General features: G+C 40.0%; 1 protein-coding gene across 1 annotated transcript; it reads left to right on the forward strand.

Annotated features, from left to right (window-relative positions):
- Positions 1-26,602, forward strand: GPT2 (glutamic--pyruvic transaminase 2). The gene is made up of 11 exons (XM_053953236.1): positions 1-635; positions 10,703-10,792; positions 12,268-12,376; positions 15,940-16,073; positions 17,989-18,232; positions 18,976-19,055; positions 19,603-19,739; positions 20,423-20,597; positions 21,362-21,517; positions 22,540-22,652; positions 23,905-26,602. The coding sequence occupies exons 1-11, from the start codon at positions 309-311 to the stop codon at positions 23,993-23,995; spliced, it is 1,656 nt and encodes a 551-aa protein (XP_053809211.1). The 5' UTR covers positions 1-308; the 3' UTR covers positions 23,996-26,602.
- Positions 26,603-27,920: the final 1,318 nt, after the last annotated feature.

Genomic DNA, 27,920 nt, shown 5'->3' on the forward strand with positions numbered 1-27,920 from the left:
GGGGGCACTTCTGTCGGGGCAGGGGGCTGCAGCGTTATTCGGATGCAATGGTGGTTTATATTTCTATTTCTGCTCCTGTGGTGGCATCGCAACACTGCAAGATCGGTTGTATCCATTGCAGTTAAGTTTGCGGGATCTGGACATGAGAGGATCGAGCGTGTACGTGTAATTGTGCCAGCTCTTCGGCATTTCTCCTGACCGCACCTCCTGCTTGCGTGCATCTGACTAGCGCCCGGTTCCGACTACAAAATACACCGATCCCCAGCACTTGTATCCTCCATCTGCTTTTGGGAACTACGCGAACGACCATGCATCGGTTTGTCTTGGTTGCCAGGCAAGCTGCGGCACGGCTGTGCGGCCGCGGGCCGGGGGGCTGCCGGGGCGGAAGGACGGACATGGCTCTGCGCTGCGCCGCTTCGCTGGCGGCCGGGCGGCAGCCGCGGGGACCCCGGCGGGAGGGGACGGTGCGCTGGAGCAGCGCTGCCAAGGCCTCCGCCGTGAAGATCAACGAGAAGGCGAGCAGGGAGAAGATCCTGACGCTGGAGTCCATGAACCCGCAAGTGAAGGCGGTGGAATACGCGGTGCGCGGCCCCATCGTTCTGAAAGCCGGGGAGATCGAGAAGGAGCTGCGGAAGGTGAGGCAGGGGCGGCGGGGCGGGGCAGGACAGGGCAGGGCGCGCTCCCCGCAGCCGCACCGGCTCTGCCGCGGGCGCTCCTCCGCCGCCGCTCCCGGTTGGGGATGTCGCGGGGCTCGGCGGGGACGTGACATCCCGCGGGGCTGGGACGTGACCCTGTGGAAGCCTCGGGAAAGCGGGAGGCACCACGAGTGCCGCTGCGGTGCTTCCTACCAAGTTAAAAACTCTCGGAGCACAGCAGCCTTTCCCCCATCCCTCTGCTGCCCCGAGCCGTGGCCGGACGCGCTCTGCGCCTCATCCCCTGCCCTGGCCGGCCCCGGCCCCGGCCCCGCTCCGCTGCGGCACCCCCGGCCCCGCGCCCCTTCCCACGGGAGGCGGCAGAGGCACGAAACAAAGGAACCCGCCGGGCGGCTGCTCTTTATCTGGTGTCACTGGCTGCCTAAGGCAGATACGGGACACCCCCATAAAGCAGTGTTTACATTTCTCCCGCCACTTTGACCCTTCGCTGCAATCCCGTGTCCTTTGTGTTATACAAGGGGGTGCGTGACCAGCTTTCATCATACTGATAGAGCGTTTAAGTCGTTCCTGAGGATTTTAGAGAGACTGCCTTGGCCGGGGCAGGGAGGCACCGGGCTCCTGACAGTGAGCTGGCCCGGCTCTCCCAGGCACTGCTCCGCAGCCTCACCCAACGCTGCTTCGGGTCGTTCAAGGAGATCACCCACAATGTGCTCCTTTTTTTTTTGGTTGCAGAAGTTGAAGTGCCTGAGAACAAACCTTCAGAGCACAAATACTCCGTAACGCTGCCCAAAGCTGTAGGTGGTTGGTACTCTATAGTGGATCAGATAATAAAGCAGATCCTAAGGGTCTGGGCCAGTATGCGCTAAATAAAGCATTCAAATCAGTCAGTGTATTTATTTTGTTCTTTCTTATTCCTCGAGTATCAATAAAAAAGCTCCTTAGCAATACGGACATGGCTTTTTGCCTCTCCCGTTCAAACCACAGCTTCCCCTCTCATCACAAGGACTCACTATTTTTGTTTTGAATAAAGCATCTGGCAGAATAGTTTTTCTATAATTTTAGATATTATTCCCTGCTGTAACTGCTTTAGAGAGTCTTTCTAATACCTTATTGCAGGTACTGCAAGACCATTTTCATTAGTTCATGTAAAGTGCTTTGAACAAAAACGTGCTACAGCAATTCTAACCATGAGATTAATTCTCTGGTCTTAATGTTACTTGGTTCCCCTTGTCTTAGAAGGTGAAGCATGTTTTCAGCTCACTGTAGTATATGCATCAGCTATTTATGTCTAACTCAATAATTATTACAAACAGCTTTTTTTTTTTTAAGAATTTCACTTTAAAACTTCAGAGTGGTGATGGAGAATTAATTTTGGAACATCTGTTTTGATTTTTGCCTTAAAACTTGTTTATAAAGGTGTCATTGTGTTTATGCAACTAGGTTCCCGAGTGGATGCATTTTCCAGAGTATAAAATCTTCCAGTGTTCTCATTGAGTATGTTTGTTTTCAAGTTAACATCACAGAGCAGGAGATATTACTTGACAAAACAAATATAAAAGGCCCTTCACAAACTCCTCCCAGCTCCCCTGCTTACTCCAGTTACCAGCTGAATCACTGGCAGAAAGAATAATCTACTGTGCACTTTTGAAAAAATATAACAGCAAATCATTGGCAATCGCTTTATTAAAAGATTTTTATGTCAGTTTTGTGTTGTGCCTACTTATGTGGCATTTTCCATTTAATTTTATTTTTTTTTCCTGGAACCAGTCTCACGAAATAATGTTTGCCATTGATAATGGCTACCAGCATTCCTGGAGGTGACTATGCTTTAACACCAGTAAGGCAAACAAACCTCCCAGCTGGCAGGGAAAGAGGACAAAATTACTGCAAAAGTTGAAACAGTGTATCTACAGACAAGACTAATCAACTTCAGTAGAAATCCTTTACTTGCTTCTACACTTCTCAAGTTACTCATTCCTCTTTGCTTTTCTGAGAAAAGTACTGTTATTCATTCTCTTGTTTAATCAAGCTGTCTGCTAAAGCATACAGTGTTGAGTAATACCTAGGTTCCTTATAAGTATTGTAGGTTATCTAATTGTCTATTTTTTGCGTGTGCATGTCTGAAATTTAATTCTGTGTGCTGATACATCAGTGGCACTTCTTTGTTTCCTTTTTATTAAGTTGTACAGCTTTTTCCATCCCCCTCAACCTCAGCTCTCAGGGTTAGGCCAATCACTGCCACCAGAATTAACACTGCTGGATAAAGGGAAGAGGCTGAAGTGGTTGCCACTTCAGGGAAGAGGAAGAAGATGCCCCACAGCATCTCTAGATCCATGGCCACTCTTCACTAACAGCAAGAATTGCCCCATAACAAGTCTTCTACATCTGATGGGGAAGGAGCTTTGCATAGGCAGGAGAGCACAGGCTCCCTGGTATGAGATGGAAGCACTGCAGTGGCTGGGGTAACAAGACTAGGCAGGGGTGAAGCAATGGCAGTAAATCTGCATTTATCCTGTTCTGCTCAGATGCCTTTAGGTAATTTGTTTCTCGACTAAAAGCACCCTAAATGCAGCCATTGTCTAATCAGATGCAATAGAGGCTCTCCCTGTTTAGACTTGGTTCCATTTGGATACTCTTCATACTTTTTAATACTCATACAGCTGTTATGGAGACTATAAAACAGCTACTTGAAGCTGTTTGCACAGTGTAAGCTTTCATCTTCCTTGAGGTTTGTTCTGCTGTCTCAGATCCCAAAGAGCAGCTCCTCTGTTATTTTCTCTGGCACTTGCTGCTTCTCTATATTAACTGCAAATGATCACAACAGGAGCTGTAACTCCACAGTGCACACAGAAATAAGGACTAAAATGTTACTCAAGTCTCTGACTGGACAAGTGAAGGGATATTCCTTAAAAGAACAAATAGAAGTGAGGCATTAGTTTTAGCTCTCATGCCTGGGACTAAGCCAATGTGTGTGACAAGTAAAATACTCAATTAAAGCAGATTAAGATTGATTGCCCAATACAGGTGGGGCATGCTGTACCTGGATTTCACAAGTTTTGTTGGCTTGTGTCCTGTATTCACCTAGGTGGAAAATCAGGGGTTTGATCTACATTAAGTCTTTCAAGATGGAAATCTTCATGCAAAATCAGTGATTGAATTACTTTCCTGAGCCTTTTTCTCCTAATTTTGAAATTGTGTCATGCTTTGAAAGTGAAAACCCTTTTTCTTTTCCTCTTTGCTATTGGTAGCAATCAGCTGATTCTGACTTACTAAGATGACAGACATAACTAATTCCAACCATTTTCCTTGGTGTTTCTGGCAACTTTTTAAAGCAAGCTAGAACACAGGCATATTTTAATACATGTTTACACTCTAAACAGAACTCAATCAAACAAGACCTTTTTTCTACCACCTTTGTATAGACTTGCTAACAAATGGCCACTGTATCAAGTATTGACTTTAAATACATTTCAGACTAGAAATTTGCTCCTGAATACAAATTCAATGCAAGAATAAAGCAAGCTCTGAGAAGAGCCCCTCTCTTCACCTAATCAGTAATAACAAACTAACTTATCTTTACACAGGTAGGACACATACCTGATTTGTTGCTTTGCATTCATGCTAATTTTAACTGACCTTGTTATGGAAAATCCCTTCCTATCTGTTACCCTGACATTTCACTTATACTCTCCTTCTCTCCCCACTTCCTGATTGGGTTTTACATAATGCAAGTTCTGTGTTAGGTTAAGTTGCCTTACATCTCCTTGCAAAGCGTGTGCATATTAACCAGCATTTCAGGATCCACAGGTCAGCTCAGGTGACATTGGAAGCAGGGCCTGGCCCAGTGTAAAGCACGCAAGGTCCTTCAAACTTTCAAGCTACTGAAAGAGAATTGGAGGGTGGAAAGGGAGAGAGGGATGGTGTGCAGGGATATATTGGTAGCATGTAGGAAGTTCCTGCAGATAGCACAGGTGGGTAACACGTCCCAACCCTGGGCCTGGAGCCATGGGCCTTCAATGGCATTACACAGTTTCTATACACTGAAGCCCCTATTTTTCTGTTGCCTTTACAGCTAAAGGGTTGTACATTCATCTCCTGTGCCCACGCTTTTTATTTGCATAACTATTACAAATAGGTTCCTGTTTCACGTTTATTCAAGCCACTTGTTCACTCCCTACATTGTTATTTAGACAATAAAACTATAAAAATCCTTCTACTTAGGTAGCTGAAATCTCAGGCAGCTTCTGCTAAAGTATTTTGATTAAAACACCGTAGAGCTTTTTTTTTTTTTTCTCACTAATTCATCAGACTTTAAAATTGAGTAGAAAAAATCTGACTTAGAATCCAGCCTTAATTGTAAATGCAAGTTGACTGTGTCCCTGGGAGTTTTGGAAAGATAAAGCACAATTTAGACAGTGACATGCAGAAATATAATTTAACATGCCGAGAAAAAGATACAAGATTGACTGGTACACCCAGTAATGAAAGATGTTAAGCTTAAATTACCATCCTATAATTTTGTGCTTTGAATACGTGACTGTGTGCACACGAAGGAAGTATCTTCCAGGCAAGAGCATCTGACCTCATTAAGACAGAGCTGTTGTTCCTCAGTTGTCTGTACGTGTTGCATACATAAGTGAATCTGTAGTAAAACTCATGGTTTTTAAGAGGCCAGAAACTACTGCAGATGAAGGTGAAAGAGAACTGGTTTCAAGAGCATGATTATCAAAATCATATGTTCAGAAGCTCACAACCCACAGAATCCAGTTTTTGATATTTTCTGGTTGAATACATTAGCAAAATTTATTCTAAAATAGGCCTTTTCCAATAACTCTTCAAGTTAAGAGGGTCTTAATGTCTAATCACTTTCTGATGAGCATTATTTAAATTCTTTCATTTAATTCTGTTATGAAATCTAGTTGTTTATCTATACAGTCAAAAATTCTAAATACAAATCCACTTCGATCAATGTGTCAGGCAAAAGTAACCTGAGGACAAGTCCTGTTCTGTAATCTCTGAATCAGATCTGCCAATTAATGATCAGCCCCACCAATTGTCTCATGTGATAGGAGGGGCCATGCAAGTCATCACTGCCATTTTAAGTCAAAATCCAGAATTTGCCTTCTCCTTCCTCCCCAGAACAGCTCATGTCAGCTTGAATTACACAAGCATAATACAAACTCAAAGCCTTACTCCATGGTAAGCAGGTCAGATTTATTTTTCTGCTGTGAGCTGTTTTAATAGAAAGATTGGGATGGTAATTCAGGTCTTCAGGTCCCTATTAGTTAAGGGCCTCTGGGCAGTGCTTTCTTGGCCTCTTGAGAGGAGGAGAGAAAAAAGCAAGCAAGTAACTTGGCTACTACAGCGTAGATCTCAGCTATGCTGAAATGTTTGGGTTTGCCAGCTCTGATTGTAGAGCTTGTTTGTGCAAGTCACAGCAAAAGCAGTTTCAAGGAAATAGTACAGTGTTTCATAGTGTGATGTTGTTGCCTGATAACTATCAAGAGGAGGCACAAAGCAGTGGCAATGAAAATGAAACAATTGGGAGCAGCCAGGAGCAGGTAAACTGAAGCTCAGAAATAGCTATAATACCACATTTCTCTTCTGGGATTAAAAGCAGCTCACATTTTTGTGGCCTCCTCAAGGGAAGTCTTTTCAATTCTTTCCTATTGCCATTATCAAATCCACACATGCTCTCTCCAGAGTGATGGTTTTCTTTTGAATTTTGCTAAAGATTTAACAAAGACAGTGTCAGGTCAGTCTGTACCCTTCTTTACTCTTTCTGAGCACGGTGGTATTTTGCAGTTTGCCAGCACTCTCAGTTGGTACCTTTGTAAAGGGAACCTCCAGGTACACTAAAACTCCTAAGAGACAAAGCAGCTCCTGGCAGGGCATTGCCCTCATGGTAGTTCTTTGGGGTGGTGTATGTTCTGGCATCACATTGCTTCTCTGATCAAGTAATTCTCTCAACACTTCTTGCATCATGACTCTCTCCTTGAGAAACAGCTCATCATTTCATACTGTTCTCCTTTCCTGAGGCTCTGGGGATGTCTAGGGGAAGAGGAAACTTCCCCAAACCTGGTAACTGCATAAAGATTTCTATTGACTTTGCACCAATGAATTCTAGTTCATTATAAAAATCCCTTCTCCCAACTTTGTGTGATATTTAGGTACAGTTGTTAGAATAATTGTGTCTGGCTTGCTTCAGGTTTCATCAGGTTTGTTAAAAGATGCATTTCCTCTAAAAAGAGCAGAGAGACAGAAGTAACAGTTGAAGGAAGTAATTTCCAAAGAGCATATTCCAAATCCTGGAAGATTCTTTTATTCCATTAAAATCCCTTAATTATCCAGAAGATGGCTACTAGAAGACAGTATAGGTTTTTATATTTTCTCTTTTCCCTATGGAGGTGAAGGATGGCTTCTACAGCTTTAAAAAAGGACTACTGTCATAAATCTGTTTGCTAACACTGTCAGAGGAGTGGCAGGAGCCTGGCCTTGTTCCAAGCTGAAGCTGAATCATGTTGTGAGCACAGTGTGAGGTGCCGCCAAAGGCAGGAGGCTGGAGCACAGCTTGTTTTGTAGGGCTGGGCATTTCTTCTCCTCCTTGATGTGGTTTATACCCTCTTCACAAGGCAGGAGAATCAGTCTGGAACTTTCTGCTCACGAGTTTGTTATTAGAGCTCCTGTTATGCAAGCTTCCTTTTTGCAGAGCTTTGCCTGCTTCAGTGCAGCCAGACTGCCTCTGGAGCACACCTTGCAGGCCTGCCTGCACCCAGAGAGAGCGAGGCCCTGAGACACAGGCAAGTGTGTGGGGCATCCCTAGAGGAGAGCAAAACACCTCCAGTGGCCCAGTTCCTGCTCCCCCTGTGTGTTCCTTGGCTTGCAGGGACATAAATTGTCTCAGCTCAGGTGTGTTGCTGACATGGTTAAAGACTGCTTAGCCTTCTGCAGCGAAATAAATCAATGACCTGTTGCAGCCCTTTTCATGCCGCTCTGCAATTCGATATTGAGGTTATCAACATCACATTCACATTTCCTCCTTTCAAACAGATCTTTCCACAGACCTTCCAGAAAGTATTTGGCATAACCCTCCCCTTGGATACCCACCCCCCTCACCACAGGAGAAACCTTGGCACAAGTAGCCAGTGACTGATTCTGCTCAGTCTGAAGGGTCTGAGCAGAATTCTGCCTTGAACCCATCTCCAGAGTCCCAGGCACTGTCTAGACTCCCCTTGATGCCAGTTTCTGATATCCCTGCTTTGAGACTTTGACCCATTAACATTTGGCACTTGTTCTTGCCTGTTGTTGTTTTCTGTTCCTTCTTTTTGAAACGGTAAGATGGGACTTTTTGTTCTAAAAAACTTTTTTAGATTTTTTTTAAGAACCTGTTTAGAACTTTTCATTCTAAACTAAATCTGAACAACCTCTGATATTCCTTTATTTTCCATAGAGGGAAATAAAGTAATAGAAAAATACTAAGTGGCCATAGCAATTTTTCTATAGATTTCACTAGGAGAGAATATAGCAAGTCTTGTGAAGACAGTTCTAAAGCTGATATTAACTCGTTGTCAGGGAAGGAAAAGGCTCCAGTTATTTAAAAGCATTTCTCCTTTGAAGGACAAAAAAGACAAAAGCTCTTGTAGCTGAGACCAAGAATTAGAAATTAGTCAAGAGAACCATGGGCCTTTAAGCCCATGTGGGAACTGTGTGTACTACACAGAAAACGTAACATTCATTCTCTAACCAGATTCTTTGGTGAAAGAACTATTGTGTATGCTTTGCTATTTGTTCCAGATCCATCATTTGAGAGGCAAAAGGAGTTTGTGGAGTAGGTGATGGCAAAAACACTGAGTTTGGCCCTAATAAAGATATAAATGGCATCAGTGCTAATAAGCTCCAACATTATTTATGATAAATGTGGCATAGATACCAAAAAGGTCTGTCACCTTTGTTTTAAAGGCTGCACTACTATAAAAACTCCGTAAGTACATTATGGAATGCCAGGTACCTTTCAGCATTTCACTAACCAAAGCAGCAGCTTTTTTTTTTTTTTTAATTGCAGAGCACAATAGTATTTGTGAGCAAAAAATCTAATTAGTCTAATGTAAGGTGTTTCTATTATTAGGGAGTTGGTTTGTTTTGGGTTTAATCTAATAAATTGGAGTATTTCTATTTTATGTTGCTGTGTTCTCAGACTGCCTAACTTTAGGCAAAGAAAGTATCATCCATATTCCTTAACAGATTTGTATTACTTTGCAAATCTAGTGAAACTGATTCAATTTTCTGTGAGGACCAAATGCAACCAAAATAAGTGGGAATTTTTCTTCATTTCAAGCAAATGGAATTTGTCCTTGTTCTACATACACCTTTCTCTTCCTACTTATTTGTAATTAGAATGAAATAGTGTTGTGCAGTCAGTGGACCCCAGATAGCTTGAAAAGAAGACATTTTTAGCTGTTTGCATTATTCATATATTACTAAACTTCAGCCTCAGATAAATGTAATATCTATCTGGCATCCTTATTTCTAATTTATTATTTAGAGCTGAAATGCAGCTCTTAATTTGGGGACTCACTTAGGTCAACAAACATAAAAGCAAATGAATTGATGGACTCAGTGTGTCACTTGCAATTATTTTAAGTGAACATTTTTTTTTTCAATTGCTGCTAAATGTAAGGCCATATAAAATTGACCCTTTCAATCAAGATCATGTAAGCCCAATTGTCTGGTCCTAATGCCATTTCTAACTACATATTTAATTTTAAAAGGAAAAAACCTCCAAAGGCTCATCCATATATGATGGACTGGATCCATCCAGTGGCATACTGGGGATTGTGGAGCCTTAAACCTCCAAATCTTGGCATACCTGGGAATCTGTATCCCTGGTGACTACCTGTATTATTGTTAGTTCCACATCTGGCTTCTGGTCTGTCATTGAAGTCCAACACTACAGTCCATGGTGGAAAAGCAGAAATTAGTTAAGGCTTGCAGCTACATATTCTATATCCAAATCCAGTAATTGGCTGTAAATACATGGACCAAGAAGAGGCTGAGTCCATACCCTGAGCAAGTTGCTATGGGTAATTTTCTATAGAACACTAATCAGTCTGATTTTGCAGTTCCTTAGTCCATGTGACAATTCTGTCACTGTTAGGATGCCTCCCTACTATCTCTGAAATATACATTAGAACAACTCTAAATTTATTATTGCTTCTCTCACTTATTCTTCTTGTAATGTTGGCCTTTACTTTCAGTTAATCTTTTTTATTTAAACCACTGGTGTTTTTTCAACCAGTCAGTGCCTTGCCTTTTTTATGCCCTTATTTTATTTTGCTTTTTAAAGAGCTGTGATTGCTAATCAACATTCATTAGCTTCTTTCCCTGTGCTTTCATGATGTATTTAGTTTCTCACAGGAAAAATGGCTGTCTGTTCAGATTTTGGAGACTAGGAAGCTTTTAAATATTCATGGTGATTATTTAGCACTTCTGTTTATCATACAGAGCTTCACTATGATATATTTTGTGAAACATCTCTGAAAAGTGGGGTCATCATACAAGGAGTACTTAATCTAAGTATAAAATAAATAAGCAAGAAGCATCTTTACTGTTTTTACTCTGAAAGAACTAAAGGTCTTGAGGTTTCTTTCGTTGGTGGTTTCTCAAATATCCTCAAGTCTTTTTAGCTTCTTGACTGATCCATCCCTCCCTTAGGTGTCTCAAAGAAGTTGCTCTAATATTGACAATTCAAAATGCCTTTTTTTCATCTTTTCTGCTTCAATATGTAGTTTCCAGCCAAGGCAGTCTCCTACTTGCAACTAGCACAAAAATAAAAGCCAGCCTATCATTTAAAAATATGTCACAGTCAACAAAATTTCTGTAAACCATTTAAGATTCGCTGGCAGTATCGTATAAGAAATGCATTAAGCTTTACATTAAACACTGTAGCAGTTCTGAGATCAGGCACTGTTTAGTTACAGCCACATGACAGATACTAAAAAAGAATCTTCTACTACTGCCCTAACAAAGCATTCTGAATGATCCCTTTCTAGGGAATCAAAAAACCTTTTACTGAAGTGATTAAAGCCAACATTGGAGACGCCCATGCAATGGGACAGAGACCAATCACCTTCCTTCGTCAGGTAAGACTAATATAAAATACTATTATTCATTTTTTATTAGAATGCCTTAAAGCTGTCTGATATAGGTATTAGTATAATTTATTCCCTAAATGCAACTAGACTTAAAATAGTTCTTTTGTAAAGAATTTTAAATGTTCATTTCTGAGCCAAAGTCCTATTGTTTGCTGGTTGTCCTCTTTTAACACAGTAGCTTTCCTTAGTTTCCATATCATTCCCCACCCATACTTTTTCCTGCCACTTCTGTGTTATCAGTCAGCACATTCATTATCAATAATGCTCTTCAAGAAAGGAAGTGGTTCTCTTTAAAGAAAAAAACAAAAGTCTTTCTTCATCTGAGAGAATACTTTGAAATCGGCACGTAGCTGGGTTCAACTACTTGTACTGTGTCTCATTTTGCACATTTTACCTCTGGGCAAGCTAATTGGTAGGTTAACTTTTAGGAAAGATTACAACAAATTAGTATTTGTATATTATTCCTGAAACACAAATAAGGTTAAAATGAATATTATCTTATTTACTGAGCTTCCCTCACACCCTCATGTAAACTCCTCTGTCTATAATAATGTAAAATCAGAGAGTTCCAGGACAAACTGAAGCCTTATCAAACTGAGGGTCCAGGTGATGAGATTATAAAATCGAGCTATGCAGCAAACTAGAGAGACCCGAGCTTCTTATAAATTATTCAAATGTATTACAGGTTATTCCAATGATATTAAATAAAATGGGAAATCCTTTCTCCCCATGACTGTGTGCACATATGGATTAATTAATTGTCATTGTCCCACAAGATGACAACAGCTTATCCATATTACACCATTTAAGCATAAAAATGAGAGAGACTGAATAAATTAAGCTGAGCTCAAAAGAGACCTTTCAATTATTTGTGTCTTACATTCCTTCATTAACTTAATTCTGCTGGGTTATGTTTCTACTTTTACTATGTTCTATATGACCACTACTGTTTTTACTTAAATATTTCCTATGAATTCAAATCAGTAAGAACTAGAAGTTATTTTGGGGAAGGATTATTGGAACATGCCACTATGACTACAAAATTTGATTGTATTTCTCAGTTCTGCTCCATATTTAAAGTCTTGATTTCTTGTCAATAAAAGTGGACTAGTAATACACAAAGAGTGGAGGATAGAGCTGCTTAGAGATAACATAGGAATAATTAACTGTGCTTTACTGTGTTTGCACTATGCTTAGCTCATCTGGAATCTTCACTGTCTGTAATACAAATAGTTAATAATTCTAGAACTGTTTTTGTCAGCTTGACTTGGAACCTGACAAGATTTTTTTTTTCTTCTGTGAGAACAACACTTAAAAAAACCAACTGCAAACTCTTCATCAATAACCTGTCTTTTAAATTAGCCAGTATTTGTGATCTTCATTTCCAAGGAAAGTTAACATAATATCATCAACTTAAAATAACCATTGAAAAGTGGCCAACTGCCATGTTCTTGGCACTGCAGGTAGTGGCCCTGTGTACATACCCAAACCTGTTGGACAGCCCGAGCTTTCCGGAAGACGCCAAAAAGCGCGCCAGGCGGATCTTGCAGGGCTGTGGAGGAAACAGCTTAGGTAAGGCTCTGTTCTGGTGTTGGAAACAACAAAGGTGGTTTCAATATCTGCAGCTGATGGGGGCACGTTTGCAGTGTGACCTGCAGGTGACCTGCAGGTGCGAATTTCTGGCGGGAGGTGTCGCAGAGGAGAGGGTGAGGGTTATACATCTATGGAGCCCTTGCCACAATAACATCTAGGCATAACTCTAAATGGAATGCTGAAGGGGTCTCTGCCACCAGGAAAGTGGCAGAGAGTACTAATGAGGCTCTGTTCTGTTGGTATGACATCTCTTAATCCAGGGCTCTGTGTCTCCTACTAAGACTGGGTGGAGGGTCTTACAGTTTTACCTTCTCCAGTTGTTTCTCTGCCAGGGAGTCCACTGTCCCTGTAATGCTGGTGTCAACAAACGGTATATGTCCATCTCAGATGATCCAGCGCACACTCCTGGATCTTAATTTTGAACCATCAGTTCAAGTATGTTTTTTGGGGGTATCAGAAACTCAGGTACCAAGGTGATAATCCTCTGCAAAAGGAAAGCTACACTGCTGAAAGTCTTTTACCTTGCTGAGATAGTTTTAACTGAAGGTGTCAAAGCTCTATTTCTCCAAGGTAAAATAACTCTTGAAAGAACTACAGAGCTCTGTTCTTCAACCACTGTTCCTACAAGAGTGCACATGTCATATCCACATAAGTACAGACTTTGCATATTCATTAGAAAGGAAATGGAAGAGACAATTTCTTTCTCATCTAGTGACTGTGCTGCCTACCTGTACCTGGCAAATGCCATGAGAATTTCTACTCTGCAGATACTGCTACAGCTGCTGAGTGCAGCAAAGAATCTGGAACACTTACCTTCTTTCAAGTAGGCAAACAATGACATTTCAGAGGACTTATTACAGTAATTGGCATATTTCTTAATCTTTGTGATTGCAGTGCCTATTTGCATTGGTATATTTTGAGAGTAGGTGCTATGAAACTTAATAAAATAAACAAAACATAATTGAATAAAACATAAACAGTGATTGCATTAGCAGCATTTCAAGCTTGACAACACAGCCTGTTACAGAATGTATCTTATCTTCACCTTCTTTGTATTGGTTTGTCTTCTAATGGAGACCATTAAAAACACATTATTGAAACTGAGAAGTTCCTCGAGCTCAATGGATCCCTTTCCTGTCTTACTTTGGAACAATAAATCCACATAGTACTGTTGACACATAGGAGTTACTGGGGATACATTTGAATTTTGACTCAGTCTTTCTTTGTAGTGATTGTCAAATTTAGGGATGTGGAAGGAGTTCTCAGAATGAGCAGTCTTTACCCCTTGGTGCTCCCTTCCCTTTAAGGGCCTGGCGGCATGGGACACCACAGCTCCATGTTGTAAAGAATTCAGTCTTTCATAAGATTTCAGAAATATGTTCCTTTTTTTCCAGAAGATCACACATTTCCCATACTTTCTGTTAGCTCAGTAGATTCTGAGGAAGTAGGCCTGAAACAATTGCAGTATTCAAATAAGATGATAATTCTGAATACACACTGTTAATTTCAGTGGCTAAATTGAGGTTCTGTTAATAACTGGAGTCTAAATGTTTTTTAATTTTGAAATTATTTATGCCAAGAACAACTATACCTCTAAATTCCTGTCAAGTAAAACCACTGTAGACTTTACTGATGTGCTGTACTGGTTTCTGCCCCCTCTCCACCCTCCCTGGCTCCAGTACAGTGTGTCAGCCCCTCCTCTTGGCCTCTGGAGCTCATCAGCCTCTGTTCAGCCTCCCAAAACACACAGCTGGAGGCACAGGGACGTGCAGCTGAATGGAAGTCACCCCTATCCCTTTGTTGGTAGTCTGACAATTTACTGCTGTTCTCTTCATGGCTGAGAAGGAGAAATTGCCTTTCTTGTGAAAAAGCAAAGATTAAAAACTGGCCCCGCTGTGTTGTGTTCAAAACCTTATTTTTCAACAAATTTGTCAATCCAACAAAAAGGTGGAATCACTACATATGGTCAAAGTCATTTGAAGTGTTGCAGCCATATCTATAGCAGCCTATTTAAAGGTATTAATTGTAAAGTTATTATGAATATGAAATTTCCTCTGGAAGTGAACTAGAATACCCTATTTTCCAACAAACATCCATTTGGCAAAACCCTACTCATGGTTTTGAGTCTTGCTACTCCCAGGCCATGTATGAAGGCTTTGATAGATCCTCAACTTCTCTTGTGTCCAGACACTCTGGAATTCTACTGACACCACTTACTTTGCATGTGGGATTACTGGAATATCTTTCCAGGCATTTGAGACATCCTTCTATATATAAAAATACGTAATATATGCAGCTTTTTGGGTTGGGTTTATTTATTTGCATCCCACAGTGCAAACACAGGTTCTAGTCAAAGCCATCAGCTGAGTACAAGTTAGTGTAGAAGTACAGTGCAATTAAATGTTCTGTATGTCCTCAGAGTGGTAGCACTCAGCCCCCAATGGAGCACAAGACAGAAGGACAGCTTAGGTTTGTTCTCCTCCTTTAACAGCATCCTCCTGGCTGTGGTCAAACACCCATGTACAGACCCAATATAACTTCTAGTCCTGTAAAAGTGAATGTTTAGCACATCAGGGAACTTTGTGCCCTGATTCACCATTTTGTCCCCTGCAATTGTGCAGTACTTGCAAAGGTTGTTTGTCTTTTTAAATCATGCTTTCACAGAAAGCAGACTACTAGCAGATAACTGAGTGATAAGAGTTAAGTCAGGCATAATTATTCCACTCCACCAAACAAGCAAGAAGATTCTGCAGCTTCCTGACAGTGTTCTAAAATAGATATAGACTTGTCACTTCTTTGTCCATTCAAGCTTCATAGCTTGAATTCATTCCTCACCTTGACCTAGGCTTATTTTTACTCTTTGTTTGTTGCACATTCTCAGCAGTGATGCACACAGGCATGTAACATCTCATTTTATTTATGATTATTAGTTGTGCTCTGTAAACTGCACATGAGGTTGGGGAGATTCTAGACATTTCTGCTGAAAAGTGGTTGTGGGAGATGCTGTGGGAGAAGGAGAGAAGCAGTTTAGGATTTTTTTTGTTTCAGACTGTGGGAGAAAATGATATGTTATTTTCATGTTGCAAATAAAACCTTTGTATTTATAATGGATTAAAAGAAATTACTTTCTATTGCACATACTACCTCTGTTCCTTGTTCCCATTACTTAAATAGGAGTTTGTTTACACACAGGAGTGCTTCCAACATAAAGAAAGCAACTGAAAGATAGTAAAAATGGGATTGCTGTCCCAGTTTGCAAAATAGGCTTGAAATCACGCTTTTTACCAATCCAGTATGTTATTTTTGTATTTTAGCGATGCTTATTTATTTGTCTACTTCCAAATTAATTCCTTTGCTCTATGAACAAACTATCTCCCTTTCCTACTCCATGGAAAAAAAAGCAAACCCATCCTGGGGATCCAAATAAATATGGATCATATATAGAAACTACTCCATACAATACTGGCTGAGGAGTTTTGCTAGTAACAGAAAATCTGATGTACATTGCACTCAATTCTCATCTCATTCTGTATTTTTCACAGGATCCTACACTGCCAGTCAAGGTATAAATTGCATTCGTGAAGATGTGGCTTCATATATTGAAAGAAGAGATGGAGGGGTTCCTGCAGATCCAGATAACATTTACCTCACCACTGGGGCAAGCGATGGCATTTCTGTAAGTGTTAACATGAAACCTGTCCCTTCTTGGTACAAACTTGGTACAAATACAGATCCCTGTTGAACCTCTGGTCTCACAAAGTCCTGTGAGTTTGATCTGGCAGACACTGAAACCACATTCAGTGAATATCCAATCCTGTGAACAAAACGGTGAACCCCCTTTGTGAATTCCCTGACATTCCCTGTGTGAATGTCAGGAGCCAGCTAAGAAGTGTGTGCAAAGTCTCTTAGTATACGTTCCTCATAGAGGATTCAGTAGAGATTCTGTAGAGATTCAGTGCATTCAGACTAAATAATGGTGGTTCTTAGTAGTTAAGACACATAAAAATTGAAAATTAGAGGGTATCAGTCAGTGGAAGAGGGAAGAGGGAATCAACCTCAGAGGTGAGAACTCTCAGCTCTTTTCAGTAAATTCTGCTAGTGCAGATCAATGCCAGTGAAAATCCCAAAATTTATTTCTCTTTGTGTATTTTAGTTTGTTTGAGAAAAACTTCAGGTTTTGGGTTCAACCAAGGTTCAAAGATGGTCCTCAGGTAAGGCAGGAATACCAGTGTGTATCAGACTGCTCCTTTACACAGACACCTTTACTGACAGTGCAGCAGCAGTTTGGCTTTTGGGAAGGCAGCCTTTGAGTGTGTTGGTGAAGGTGGTTTTTTAAAGGACATCTAGTGGCAGAGCTCAGAATGACAGCGACCCGGCAGGAGCAGCTCTCCAGAGGCCTGCAGTCAATTGGCTTTCCAGAGTTTCTGACACTGGCAGCTTGTCAGGAATGGCAGTGCAGCACATCTGATCTGCACCATACCGATTTGATTTCATCACTGCTGTAAAGCCAGCACTACAACGAGTCTCATTCTTTGGCCCTTCTAAAGATAAAACAACTATTGTTTCACACCTCAGGGGAGAAAGGGTGTTAAGGAGTTTTTAAATATGCATTTGGTCCTGATTATATGTTTTGGATGCTTAGTATTTTTAAACTAGTGGTGGGTACAAAATTATGTTAATTATAAATCATTAGCTTAGCAGCTGAGTATGTGATGAGTGGCACAGCACAGCAGATTTTGTACTAGAACCACAAAGAAACGAAAGGATACTGCTGCTGAGAGGAAAGATATTTTTGGGTTTAGATGCCAATTACATGCTGATAAGGATGCTTGCTTTGATTGCACCTGTACTTCAGAGTTCTCCCGTGGTTATAAAGGCAAGAAATCTCTCTGCTTCCTGCCCCTTGTGCACTGTTTTATTTAATCCACGTGTAAAAAGCCTCCACATCGCACATACATTGGGCACAAGGAATTGTCTGGACTGACCTTAGCACAAACATTACCTTTCTGCCTGTATCTTCTGGGCATAAGCTACATATGACTTTATTGCCATCCCAAGACATGCAGACTTTGGTCTGTTCCATTACTTGAAAATGAAAATGTAATTGCTCCTGATGTAAAACAGGTTTCTCTGTTCCAAGGGAGAATCTGCACAGGTCCCAGTTCTAATTTCTGGTTTTATTTATTGGTCTCTTGTGGTTAATGCGATAAAATGAATGGAAGGCAATAAGCAAGAACTAGCTAAAGCTTCTTTGCTTACAATAGGGCACAGCAAAAAAATCATGATTTTGATATTCCAGTTTCCAACTTGCCCTCTAGCCTTGTGCTCAGAATGTTTTTCCTAAATTTTGTCATTGATCAGGCATGATCTTTGGAAGTTATGACATGAGAGGATTCCATTAAGCTTAGACCATCCTCACTCAGCCAGTAACAACTTGAAATACATAAAACTCTTTTTGACTATCTGCTTCTAGGATAGAAATCCACCTTAACTCTACACTTTTTTAGGAAGTTTGATAACTTATTCCAGAGAATATTATTAATTCTGGTGTGTGACCTTTATTATTTTTTTAATTCCCACTTTTTCCCCAGGCAATTTTAAAGATCCTGATCTCAGGAGGTGGCAAATCCCGAACAGGAGTGATGATTCCTATACCCCAGTATCCCTTATACTCAGCAGCCATCTCTGAACTGGATGCTATCCAGGTGAACTACTATTTGGATGAAGAAAATTGCTGGGCTCTAAATGTGAACGAACTTCGCCGTGCCTTGAATGAAGCAAAGGCGTATTGCAATCCAAAAGTCCTCTGCATCATCAACCCTGGAAATCCCACAGGTCTGCAGGAATTTTGTTTAATGAAGGGCTTTTAAGACCATTTTCTTTCCTTTTTCATTCATTTGACATTGCAGCCAAATCCTAAGTATGTATCAAATACATCGAGCTGAATTCCAGAGATCAGTGCTTTAAGTAGGACAGTATGTTTTACTTTTAGAAACATATTTTCAGTGTCCTGGAACTCCAGAAAGGAGGGAGCAGATTCACTTCACTGGATCCCATTTGAAGACGCTGCTTTCACTGAAGTGTTCCAGACTTGTGGAATGACTTTCAGTCACTTTTGGTCTTTAGGAAAGATCTTGCCTCTGGCATGGCCTGTAGCCTCTTGGCTTCTGAGAGGCACTGACTGTAATAACTCAGAACTCAGTGGCAAGCGTCCCTCAGAATTTAGCTTTTTGAGTAGTTGAGGTTGATTGGTGAGAAGCTAGCTCCCTTTTAACCATCATGCATGGGAGCATTTACAATGATTAGCTATCCACAGAGTGCTTTTAGTAAGTCCTTGATTGAGTACTGTATCTCACACTCCCTTTGCTTGAGATGGACTAAGTTACCTTGTACCATAATGCTTCCCAAAATGCTCCTTAATTTCATACTTAGTCAACTAAATTCTAAAGTTCAATAGCACTTTTCTGAGGAAGAGGGATATCTTCTTGAAAAGTTGGTAATCTAAGTAGGTGTAGGTGAAAAGATTTGTATGTGTACACTCCATTAACTTTCTTCTTGCTTTAAAAATCAATCTACAGGACAGGTACAAAACAGAAAGTGCATTGAAGATGTGATACACTTTGCTTGGGAAGAAAAACTTTTTCTTCTGGCTGATGAGGTAATGAAATAATCTGTTCTTTCAAAAGCACAGCTAAGAGTACTCATTTGAGGTATAATTTTGTTCCATGTGTGGTAGTGGTGTTTTTAAGTACAGGGAACAGGCTCTCTGTTATCATATTAAGACATGAAGAGACATGCAAGATTCTTAATATCAAAGGATCAATATGGCTTGATCTGGGTTTGAACTAGAGAGAAAGTGTAGGGGACACAAGGAAGAACTTTGCTGGAACAGACCTAAAAGCCTACATGGTGCTCAGACCACTTCAGATGGAAGAAACAGAAGGAAAATCAATTTACACATCCAAGTAAAAGTTAAATCATCCAAAGAAGCTTGCTGTTCTCCAAAGGCCCAGCCTTTAAGTGGGGTGACATCAGATAAAAAGTATCATTACAGTAACTATTATTTAACAGAACCTTGTGTCTTCTAACAGCTTTGAAGTTTTGAGTGTAAGGACTGTTTTCTTCAGTCCAGATCTGCCTCTAAAAGGCCGTGTTTTATCCTTAGTTGGGGGAACAGAGCACATTAATGTCTTCTGACTGTTCAGGTTTACCAGGACAATGTGTACTCTGAAGGATGCCAGTTTCATTCTTTCAAAAAGATTCTGTATGAGATGGGACCCGAGTACTATAACAATGTTGAGCTGGCCTCTTTTCACTCCACCTCTAAGGGATACATGGGCGAGTAAGTCTGATTTAGTTTTTTTTTATTTCATCTTCCTCATTAATCTGGTGGGACAGCGCTTTCATATTACTGACCTGAAGGTAATCCACCATAATTAATCCTCTATTAATTTTAACTAAAGACTATTAAGAAAAGAAAAACAAGCACAGAGTAATGGATTAACTCAGTGGTTTTTAAAGTACCAAATAATTAGTGTATTCAGACACCTAATGCCTCAGTCCCACAAAGGTGAAATCCTACAGTCCCAATCTGGACTTGTGATAAAGGAAAATTGGCCTCCAACATTCAAGGGAACAGCTCAATAATGACTGGGATATTATAAATGTTTGGGTTTGGTTTTTTTGGGGAGGAGGACATGGAAGAAAAAAAATTTTTTGATTAAATGTATGCTGCTACAGCCATATGCTCCTGTTGTGAAGATTAAAGATCCGTGTTAATTGTTAACTTGCCTACCAGGGAAGCTGCATGTCCCCCTTTATCTCTGTGTGGGATAGTAGGACTTAATGACATGTCATGCAGCTCCGTCTTAAACCTTTATCAGTGTGGCAGCTGTTTTAACAAGCTGTATCTTACCTATTGTGAGATTCTCATCATTTGTCTTTCCACTTTTGCAGTCATTTTTATTGTTTTGTTGTATTTATAGACTTGAAGTTAACCAGTCTCTTCTGTTCACTTTGTCACAGATGTGGCTACAGAGGAGGTTACATGGAGGTCATAAACTTGCACCCAGAAATCAAAGGACAGCTCGTTAAGCTGCTTTCGGTTCGCCTTTGTCCTCCAGTCTCAGGACAAGCAGCCATGGATATTGTGGTGAATCCTCCAGTACCTGGAGAAGAATCTTATGCACAGTTCATAAAGGTCAGCAATAACATGCTTGTTCTTTTGTGCATTTCCCAAACCTATCCTAAGTACTGGGAACTCAAATTATGCACAGAGACCAATTTCGTTTCTCCTTGGACAATCTGGTATAAACACCAATTTACAGAACTATGCAATGTATTAAAAATTAACTCAGTATGACATTTAAAAATACTTGTAAGGCATTATCAAATCAGCTTTCTTGCTGATAAATTCAACATTTTTTCTGTGCTTAATATTACAAAAGGCTTACTAAATAAGATTTGCTGTTACTAAAATCTAAACAGGAATATAAGTTTAAATAAAGTTATAAAATCAATCTTTTTCTTAAATATCCAGTGTCTCTACATACTGAGCAACATGAAAATCAGTATTGAAGTATACATATAATTCCTCACTTGTAAAAATGAAGCTAAGTCTGGTTTAAGAAATTACATTATCAAGTCAAATCAAAGGTTCAATTAAGATGGTCTCTAAAAAAAGCCAGGAGTGGATGGTGAGGAAGGAGACTGTAAGAAGAGGGCACACAGAGACTTCTGCAGGTTATTGTCTGTCTGCAACACTGTAACTGTACCCTGCTAGAGCCTTTTTTCATTGCTGTTTTTAAGAGCACAACTGGATTTTGGAACACAGTTTGCTCTAACAGCTCAGCAAAGCCCTACCAGTGTTTCATTTGGGGAAGGCCTTTTGAAACATTATCATTTCTCCTGGTACTTTTATTGCTACTTCAAATGTGCCCAACTGAACACCTTCCTTTTAAACAGGAGAAGGAATCTGTTTTGAACAATCTTGCCAAAAAAGCCAAACTAACAGAAGACATGTTTAACAAGATCCCAGGAGTTCACTGTAACCCCCTTCAAGGAGCTATGTACGCTTTCCCTCGGATCTTTATTCCTTCCAAAGCCATTGAGGAAGCAAAGGTCAGTCAGTCATTCCTACCCCACTCCATTTTAACCTCCTCTCACCTGTGCCTGCCACTTCTAATGACGAACTCTGACTCCAGAGATGGAGTACAAAAGCAGTATTTCATACGCTGTGTATGATCTTCAATATAACATGACCTTTATTTGAAGAGAGGAAAACAGAACAGATCATTTCATCCCAGTGCTAAGGCTCCTAGGCTGAGAGTGTCCCCAAGGACGTTGGTGTTCAAGTCACACAAGGAGCTGGCCCTGTGCAGTTCCAAATTGCTGCCCATGCCTGGGTTAAGGAGACCAGCATGTGTGAGTGGCAGTGTGCTACTGACCCTACAAGAGAAGCCCCATTCACCAGCAATGGGAAAGAGGGCTGGAGGTTTCCTTACAAATTTCACCTTTTTGCCTTTGGGACAGTAACCTATGTTAATAAATTATAAATCTTTCTGTTCCTAAGTAGAGCTCTGAAACCTAATTTGTAATATTCATTTTGTAAAGGGAATTTTATTAGCACAGCTGAGAACAAAAATAGGGCTGTTGTTCAGCTGCTTCTTTGATTAGGTATATAACCTGTACATATTTAAGAACCTCTCATAGTTATTAATCAGGGGACTTCCTAGGCAGCAGATTATTCTGGGGGAAAAAATAGTAACTGCCAACAGAACTGGAACACACAGTTCTCAAATTAATTTAATCTTATCAAATGTCAGAGCCTTAGATTTTTCTAAGTACAACTTTCAGACTTCTGACAAAAGTTACAAGCAAGTCAAGGGAAATAACAAAATTACCTAAACCCTTTCTTTTGAAGTGAGTTTTTGTGTAAGTTCTTCAGCCCTGTTCTTCCATGAAGTATTGTTACTTAATTCAGTGTGAACTGCCCCATTAACATTTGTTCCTCGTCTTCCTTAGTAAATTGAATAATAAACTAATAATGTAACTTTAGGTTTCAGGGGAAAAAAAGCAGTCATTAAATTCTATATATTAGGAATATTTTGACTTCAATAATTCCAAGGCATCCATTCCCTTAGGCTCATAAAATGGCACCTGATATGTTCTATTGCATGAAACTTCTGGAAGAGACTGGAATATGTGTTGTACCTGGAAGTGGATTTGGCCAGAGAGAAGGAACCTACCATTTCAGGTACAGTTTCTGTTTGTTTAAAAGCAAATTAGCAGTAGTAAGCAAAGTTATCATCCCAGTTCTTTCTCTTCTGATTAAATACAAGGATTTTTATTTCAGTTTATGTTGTCTCAGTTTCCACTGGACAATTTCTGTGGACTGACAGCAAGGTCAAAGACCTGGTCTGCTAGATGAGCTATACAAGTTTTTATGGTGTTTTCACAACTTGCTGGCATAATTTTATTCTATTTTGGCATACTGGCATTTGAAATGCCTTCTCCAGGAATACAAACAATAGTAATAGTTTAGACTTTAATTTTAAAGTTTGTTCTGGAATTACACAAATTGCCCTGCATTCTTCTGGGGGGAGGAGGGGGTTAAACTGTATTTCCATATGGAGAAACTACATGAAAAATGCAGTATCTTCCCTATAAATCTGGTCCTTAAACACTCTGTATAACTTTACCAAAACAAGATGTTGAACTAAATATTCTAATACGAAAACTGTTGCTTTTGCTTCCAATAAACAGAACTTTGCTCCAGCCAAGCCACTGATAGCTAGAATTTATCACGGAATTTAGTCTTCCTCACCCTCTGCTGTGCTGTTTCTGTGTGTGAAACAACACAGCAGAGAGTATCTTCAGCCTTGGCAGTTGTGCAGCACAGCCAGCTGGGTCAGTTCCCTGTGTACATACAGCTCCAGGAAAAACCTGGAGTCCATTCCTGCACCAGTGTGGGAAAGCCATTGTGTTCTGTGGGTCCTGCAAACAGCCTGGCATCCACACGTGGGATTTTCAGGGTATGCAGAAGAAGGGAAAAAGGGACTAAAACCTGCAGAATGGGACGTTGGATTGTTTTAATGCTTCTGAACTCAGTTATCAATTAAAGAAAAAATGTACATTTACTCATAACTGACAATTCTTAAAGCTCAAAAAAACTGGGTATAATTAGGCATAAATGCCCAACGGTGGAAACTGAGTTGCTGTTAGTTTCTTACTGATAATCTTCTACACCACTCAACAGAAAATAACAGTTCTTGGATTCCTGTCTTGTAACCAGTAGAAACAAATTGCTCTCATTTAATAGTATTGTTCAATTAAAGTATAAATGCAAAAAAAGAGAGAATCACATCAAAATAGATGTTAAACTTAACATGTTACTTGCTATACCTTGACATTAATCAAGATCTGTGCAAAGATCACAGTTTAGCTGGTTCTGAAGATAATATGGGTTGGTTTTTTTTATTTTTATCTCTTTAAATATTCTTTTTCAGAATGACCATTCTTCCTCCAGTAGAGAAGCTGAAGATCCTACTGGAGAAAGTGAAAGACTTCCACATAAAGTTTCTTGAAAAATATGCATGAAACTACTGTGGCTTTTCCCCCCTCATCCCCTCTCCTTCAAGGCAAATGCAGACAATGAACAATGATGTGCTGAGAATGTGCTGTTTATCTAATTTAACTCAATTTAAAATAGATAGAACCAGACTCAGATACTGCTATAACTTATTGGACTATTAAAGTTATGTCTGGTGTAGAAGACATTGTTACACCAAGTTTTTTTTTAAGGGGAAGGGGAAGAATGTAAGAAAGCAGTGAGAAGAAAGAGTCAGTAAATGTTTTTGTGCCTTGATTGAAAGTTACATTTGTGAACATTTGACTCAATAGGTTGAGGAAGGGAATTGCTCATTAGAATTACTACTGTCATCTGGGTTTTTTTACAAAACAGAAATGCCAAGTTCAATTGTTTAGATAGGAATTTGTTTCCCATCTTAAAATTCTACTAAACAAAAATCAAAACTCCTACATTATAGGTATTGCTTGGTTTAATTTTTGTTGTTTTTGTTGTTAAGTGTTCTCCAAACCTGATCAAGCATATAGGGACAGCGTGCTTATTTTAAAAAATCTTCAGCAGATGTGTGCAGATACCTTTGAAATTCTGCTGAAAAGAAATCCTGCCTGAAATCCATTTCCTGAAATGGAATATACAGTTTTGATCAGAGGAGTGAACGTGGTGTCTGTTTGAACCATATTTTTATGAAACTGAAACATAATAAGGAATACAATCTTCTTCCTGTGCTATTCAACACATGACCCCAGCATAAGAGCACTTTACAATTCCTGCCATAACAACTCCAGGAGTCTCCTGTTCACCCACATCTTTTATACACAAGGAGCAAAGTGTCTCAAAGCAGATGTGAGTACAGTCAATCCTTTCAAGTTGGGTAAAACACAGCCCTTTCAGAACCGGTCTGTCTGTGGGGAGCATTTGTTTGGAAACATCACACAGCCCCTCCAGCTGGCCAAAATCCAGCTGGAACTTGCAAAGACTGACACGTTGTTACCAGGAGAAATACTTGGGCTGATTTCTAATGAATAGGAAGGTATTTAAAGGAAAAGGTCTTGTACCAAGCATAAAGATAATGACAGTACAGCTGACACTTAAATCTTCCACAGTCCTGCTGCTGTCTGAACCATCCTGAGTGCTTCTCAAAGCCCAGCTGAACAAGGTGGCTATCTAGGAGTACAGCTGAGTGACTCCACTAATCTCTGCCAGCTTCCCTGCAAAACAAAGGACAGCTTCTGTTTCTGTAGAGCTGGAAGCTGGTCACCTTCTGCTAGCTCTGATAAAGAGCTAAAGAAACAGAGCTTTCAGTATTCAGATGTGAAAGCAATAGCATTTGTCAGGCTTAGGCTCAGTTGTTACAGTTTATTCATCAAGAATATCACATTCAATCTAGTCATTTATTTTATTATTTAGAAGTAAACTCATTTTAATGTCTTCTGGCACTTTGTGAGGCTGCTGTTGTAGCTGGTCCAACACCGTGTGCTGATCCAGCTTACTAAAGCCAAGGGCTAGAGAAACACCATCCAGATAAACCTGTGCCAATTTCTCACGTGAGGAAGACAAGATGCTGCCAGTAACTGTCCTTGCCACAGCAGCCCCTGTCTATGACCCAGCATTAGCAGTGGATGAGCTGCTCACAGCTCCTTACTGAGGCCTGGGAGAAGAATTTATTCCTCTCAATCACCTGCCAGGGGTCACAGGTTATGGAAAATGGCATGGCTGCTACTCAAAGCTACAGTGGAGGATTGGAGAAAAAATGCCATTTTTCTCCTCAGAGCAGTGCACTTCTGGGAGGAGAGCACAGTGAGAGCACTTAAGCTGCTACCATCCATTGAAAAACACAACCTGCCAGCACTCAGCACTTGGCATCCTTAATATGCACTAACAAATAAAAGAAACCCAGAAAGAAAAACCATGGGAGGAGGTCAGAATAATGATGTGAAGATAAGACAAACAGCACTTTCCTACTCTAGGAATGTGTCCAAATCAGATCTGGCTTTGGACTCTTAATGCAGTGTAGATTGAAACTAAGATCTAACAATGGGAGTTAGAATATTTTTTATATTTTTGTAACTACAGCTTTTTCATGGGGTAGTATTTGTAATCTAATAAGTCAATAGATTTTATATTTGCCTTGCATTTGCACCTGATACTTCTGGAAAAAAATGTAAAGGTTTACAAGTTTATAATGATAATTTACAGGTGTGAAAGGCTTTTTGTTTTAAGTCGGGACAGTAATTCTTACACTTTTGAATCAAAATATAATGGCATAAACTGAGTTTTTTCTAAACATTCTATTATGGTGCCTTTTCTGTTTCTGACATTATAAGGGATAACAATTTATTCTTGATGCATCTCATATGGAAGGGTGGTGATTTCTATTGTCCATCCACAATATTTGTATGTCTTGTGATAAGGTTAATGTGCATTTTTGTGGAACAATCCTGTAAACCTAAGAAAAAAAGGCTTGTTTTCCATGTCTTTGAAATTTTCCATTAATAACAGACAATTCTTCCTTTCAAATGCATGCTTCTAGGTTTGATCTTCCTCCAGGTGCTCCTTATAACAGTACTTCAGATGTATGAGACTTCCAAATAATAAAGCACATGTTAAAAAAATGGTAATACTTCTCTGTTTTCTATGTCACTGGAGCAGCACCAGCTGGATTGCACTATGACACATTTAATCCCATGTTCAAACCAATATTGAATAATATTTAATACCCATGTTCCAGATCATTAATTTCTGCTTCACTCCAGTTTATGGACTTGATATTTGTCCAACTTATTACCACAAAACTATTCCCTACAAGTGCAGAACTGTAAATAGAGATGGTCTTAGGCAAGTTTATGCTCATAATTAATTCTATAATGTAAGGAGTTGTAACCAGGAGTCAAGCAAGCCAGACTTCTTTCTTCACAGAGAGGATCAGCCAGGCAGCTGAGGCTGACCAACTGTGTCCTGAAAGCTTTGGTGAGGTGTTGTCAGTTCCCTTTTTAAAAAACTTCTTACATGGTAGGAGATTAAATTTACAGAGCAACACTATCTAGTCTTTTTGCAGTGACACCTCAGAATTACTTTAATAGTGTTTGTTTGATAATTTCAAAGAAAACAAAATTTAGGGAAAGGGAAACTAGTCCTGCTTCTGTAAACATATATGCATATGCCAGAACTACCAAAAGCAGTATATTCTTTTCTTTATATCAGGATTTTGAGTGTTTTCTGGAAAAGAAAACACTTACCTTTTTGTCTGGAAGAGTTTTTTTGGGGGGTGTGGGAAGTGGAGTATGTTGTTTGTTTTACAAACAAGAACATGGTCTGATACAAAATGCTTATATTATGAATTGTCAGTCAGATTTTTTACAGCTCTTTTTGAGTGACTTAGTCTGTCCCATCTGGCTCAGGAGATATGCCAGATGCATATGATACAGATCATTGCAGAGAGCTTGCAGCATCCATATAGACAATGTGTTCTGGTGTTTTAAAGCATTATTTAAATGCCTTTTTGCAAGCTCCTTGCTCACATTTGTACGAAACCCAAGATACTCATAACTCTGGGATTTTTTTTTTATTTTAGATACATGCAAGTTAAGTTTCTTCAAGGAATTCTATTTTTCTATTTTAAATGATATGGATTTGAATATTTTTACATATTCAATACTTGGTGTAGCCATGCCTTTCTAATTCCCTGTTATGACGTGTTTATTAAATCCTGTCTTCACCTGATCAGAATTTGGACAAGCTGTAACCATTTGCACTGGACAGAGCAGGTTATTCCCTTGGTTAGCTCTGAAACCCTGCATGCTCTGCACACTGAAGAGCAGTAATTCAGCTAAACCCAAAGCTGAGCTCTGAGACAGGGCCCTTCCTATGGAGCACAGAGGCTTCCCAGCAGCGGGGGAGCCCTGGCAGCACAGGCCCCGCCTGGCCCAGCCCTGGGCA

Source organism: Vidua chalybeata, chromosome 11 (genome assembly GCF_026979565.1).
Source record: "Vidua chalybeata isolate OUT-0048 chromosome 11, bVidCha1 merged haplotype, whole genome shotgun sequence".
NCBI classification, from domain to species: Eukaryota; Metazoa; Chordata; class Aves; order Passeriformes; family Viduidae; genus Vidua; species Vidua chalybeata.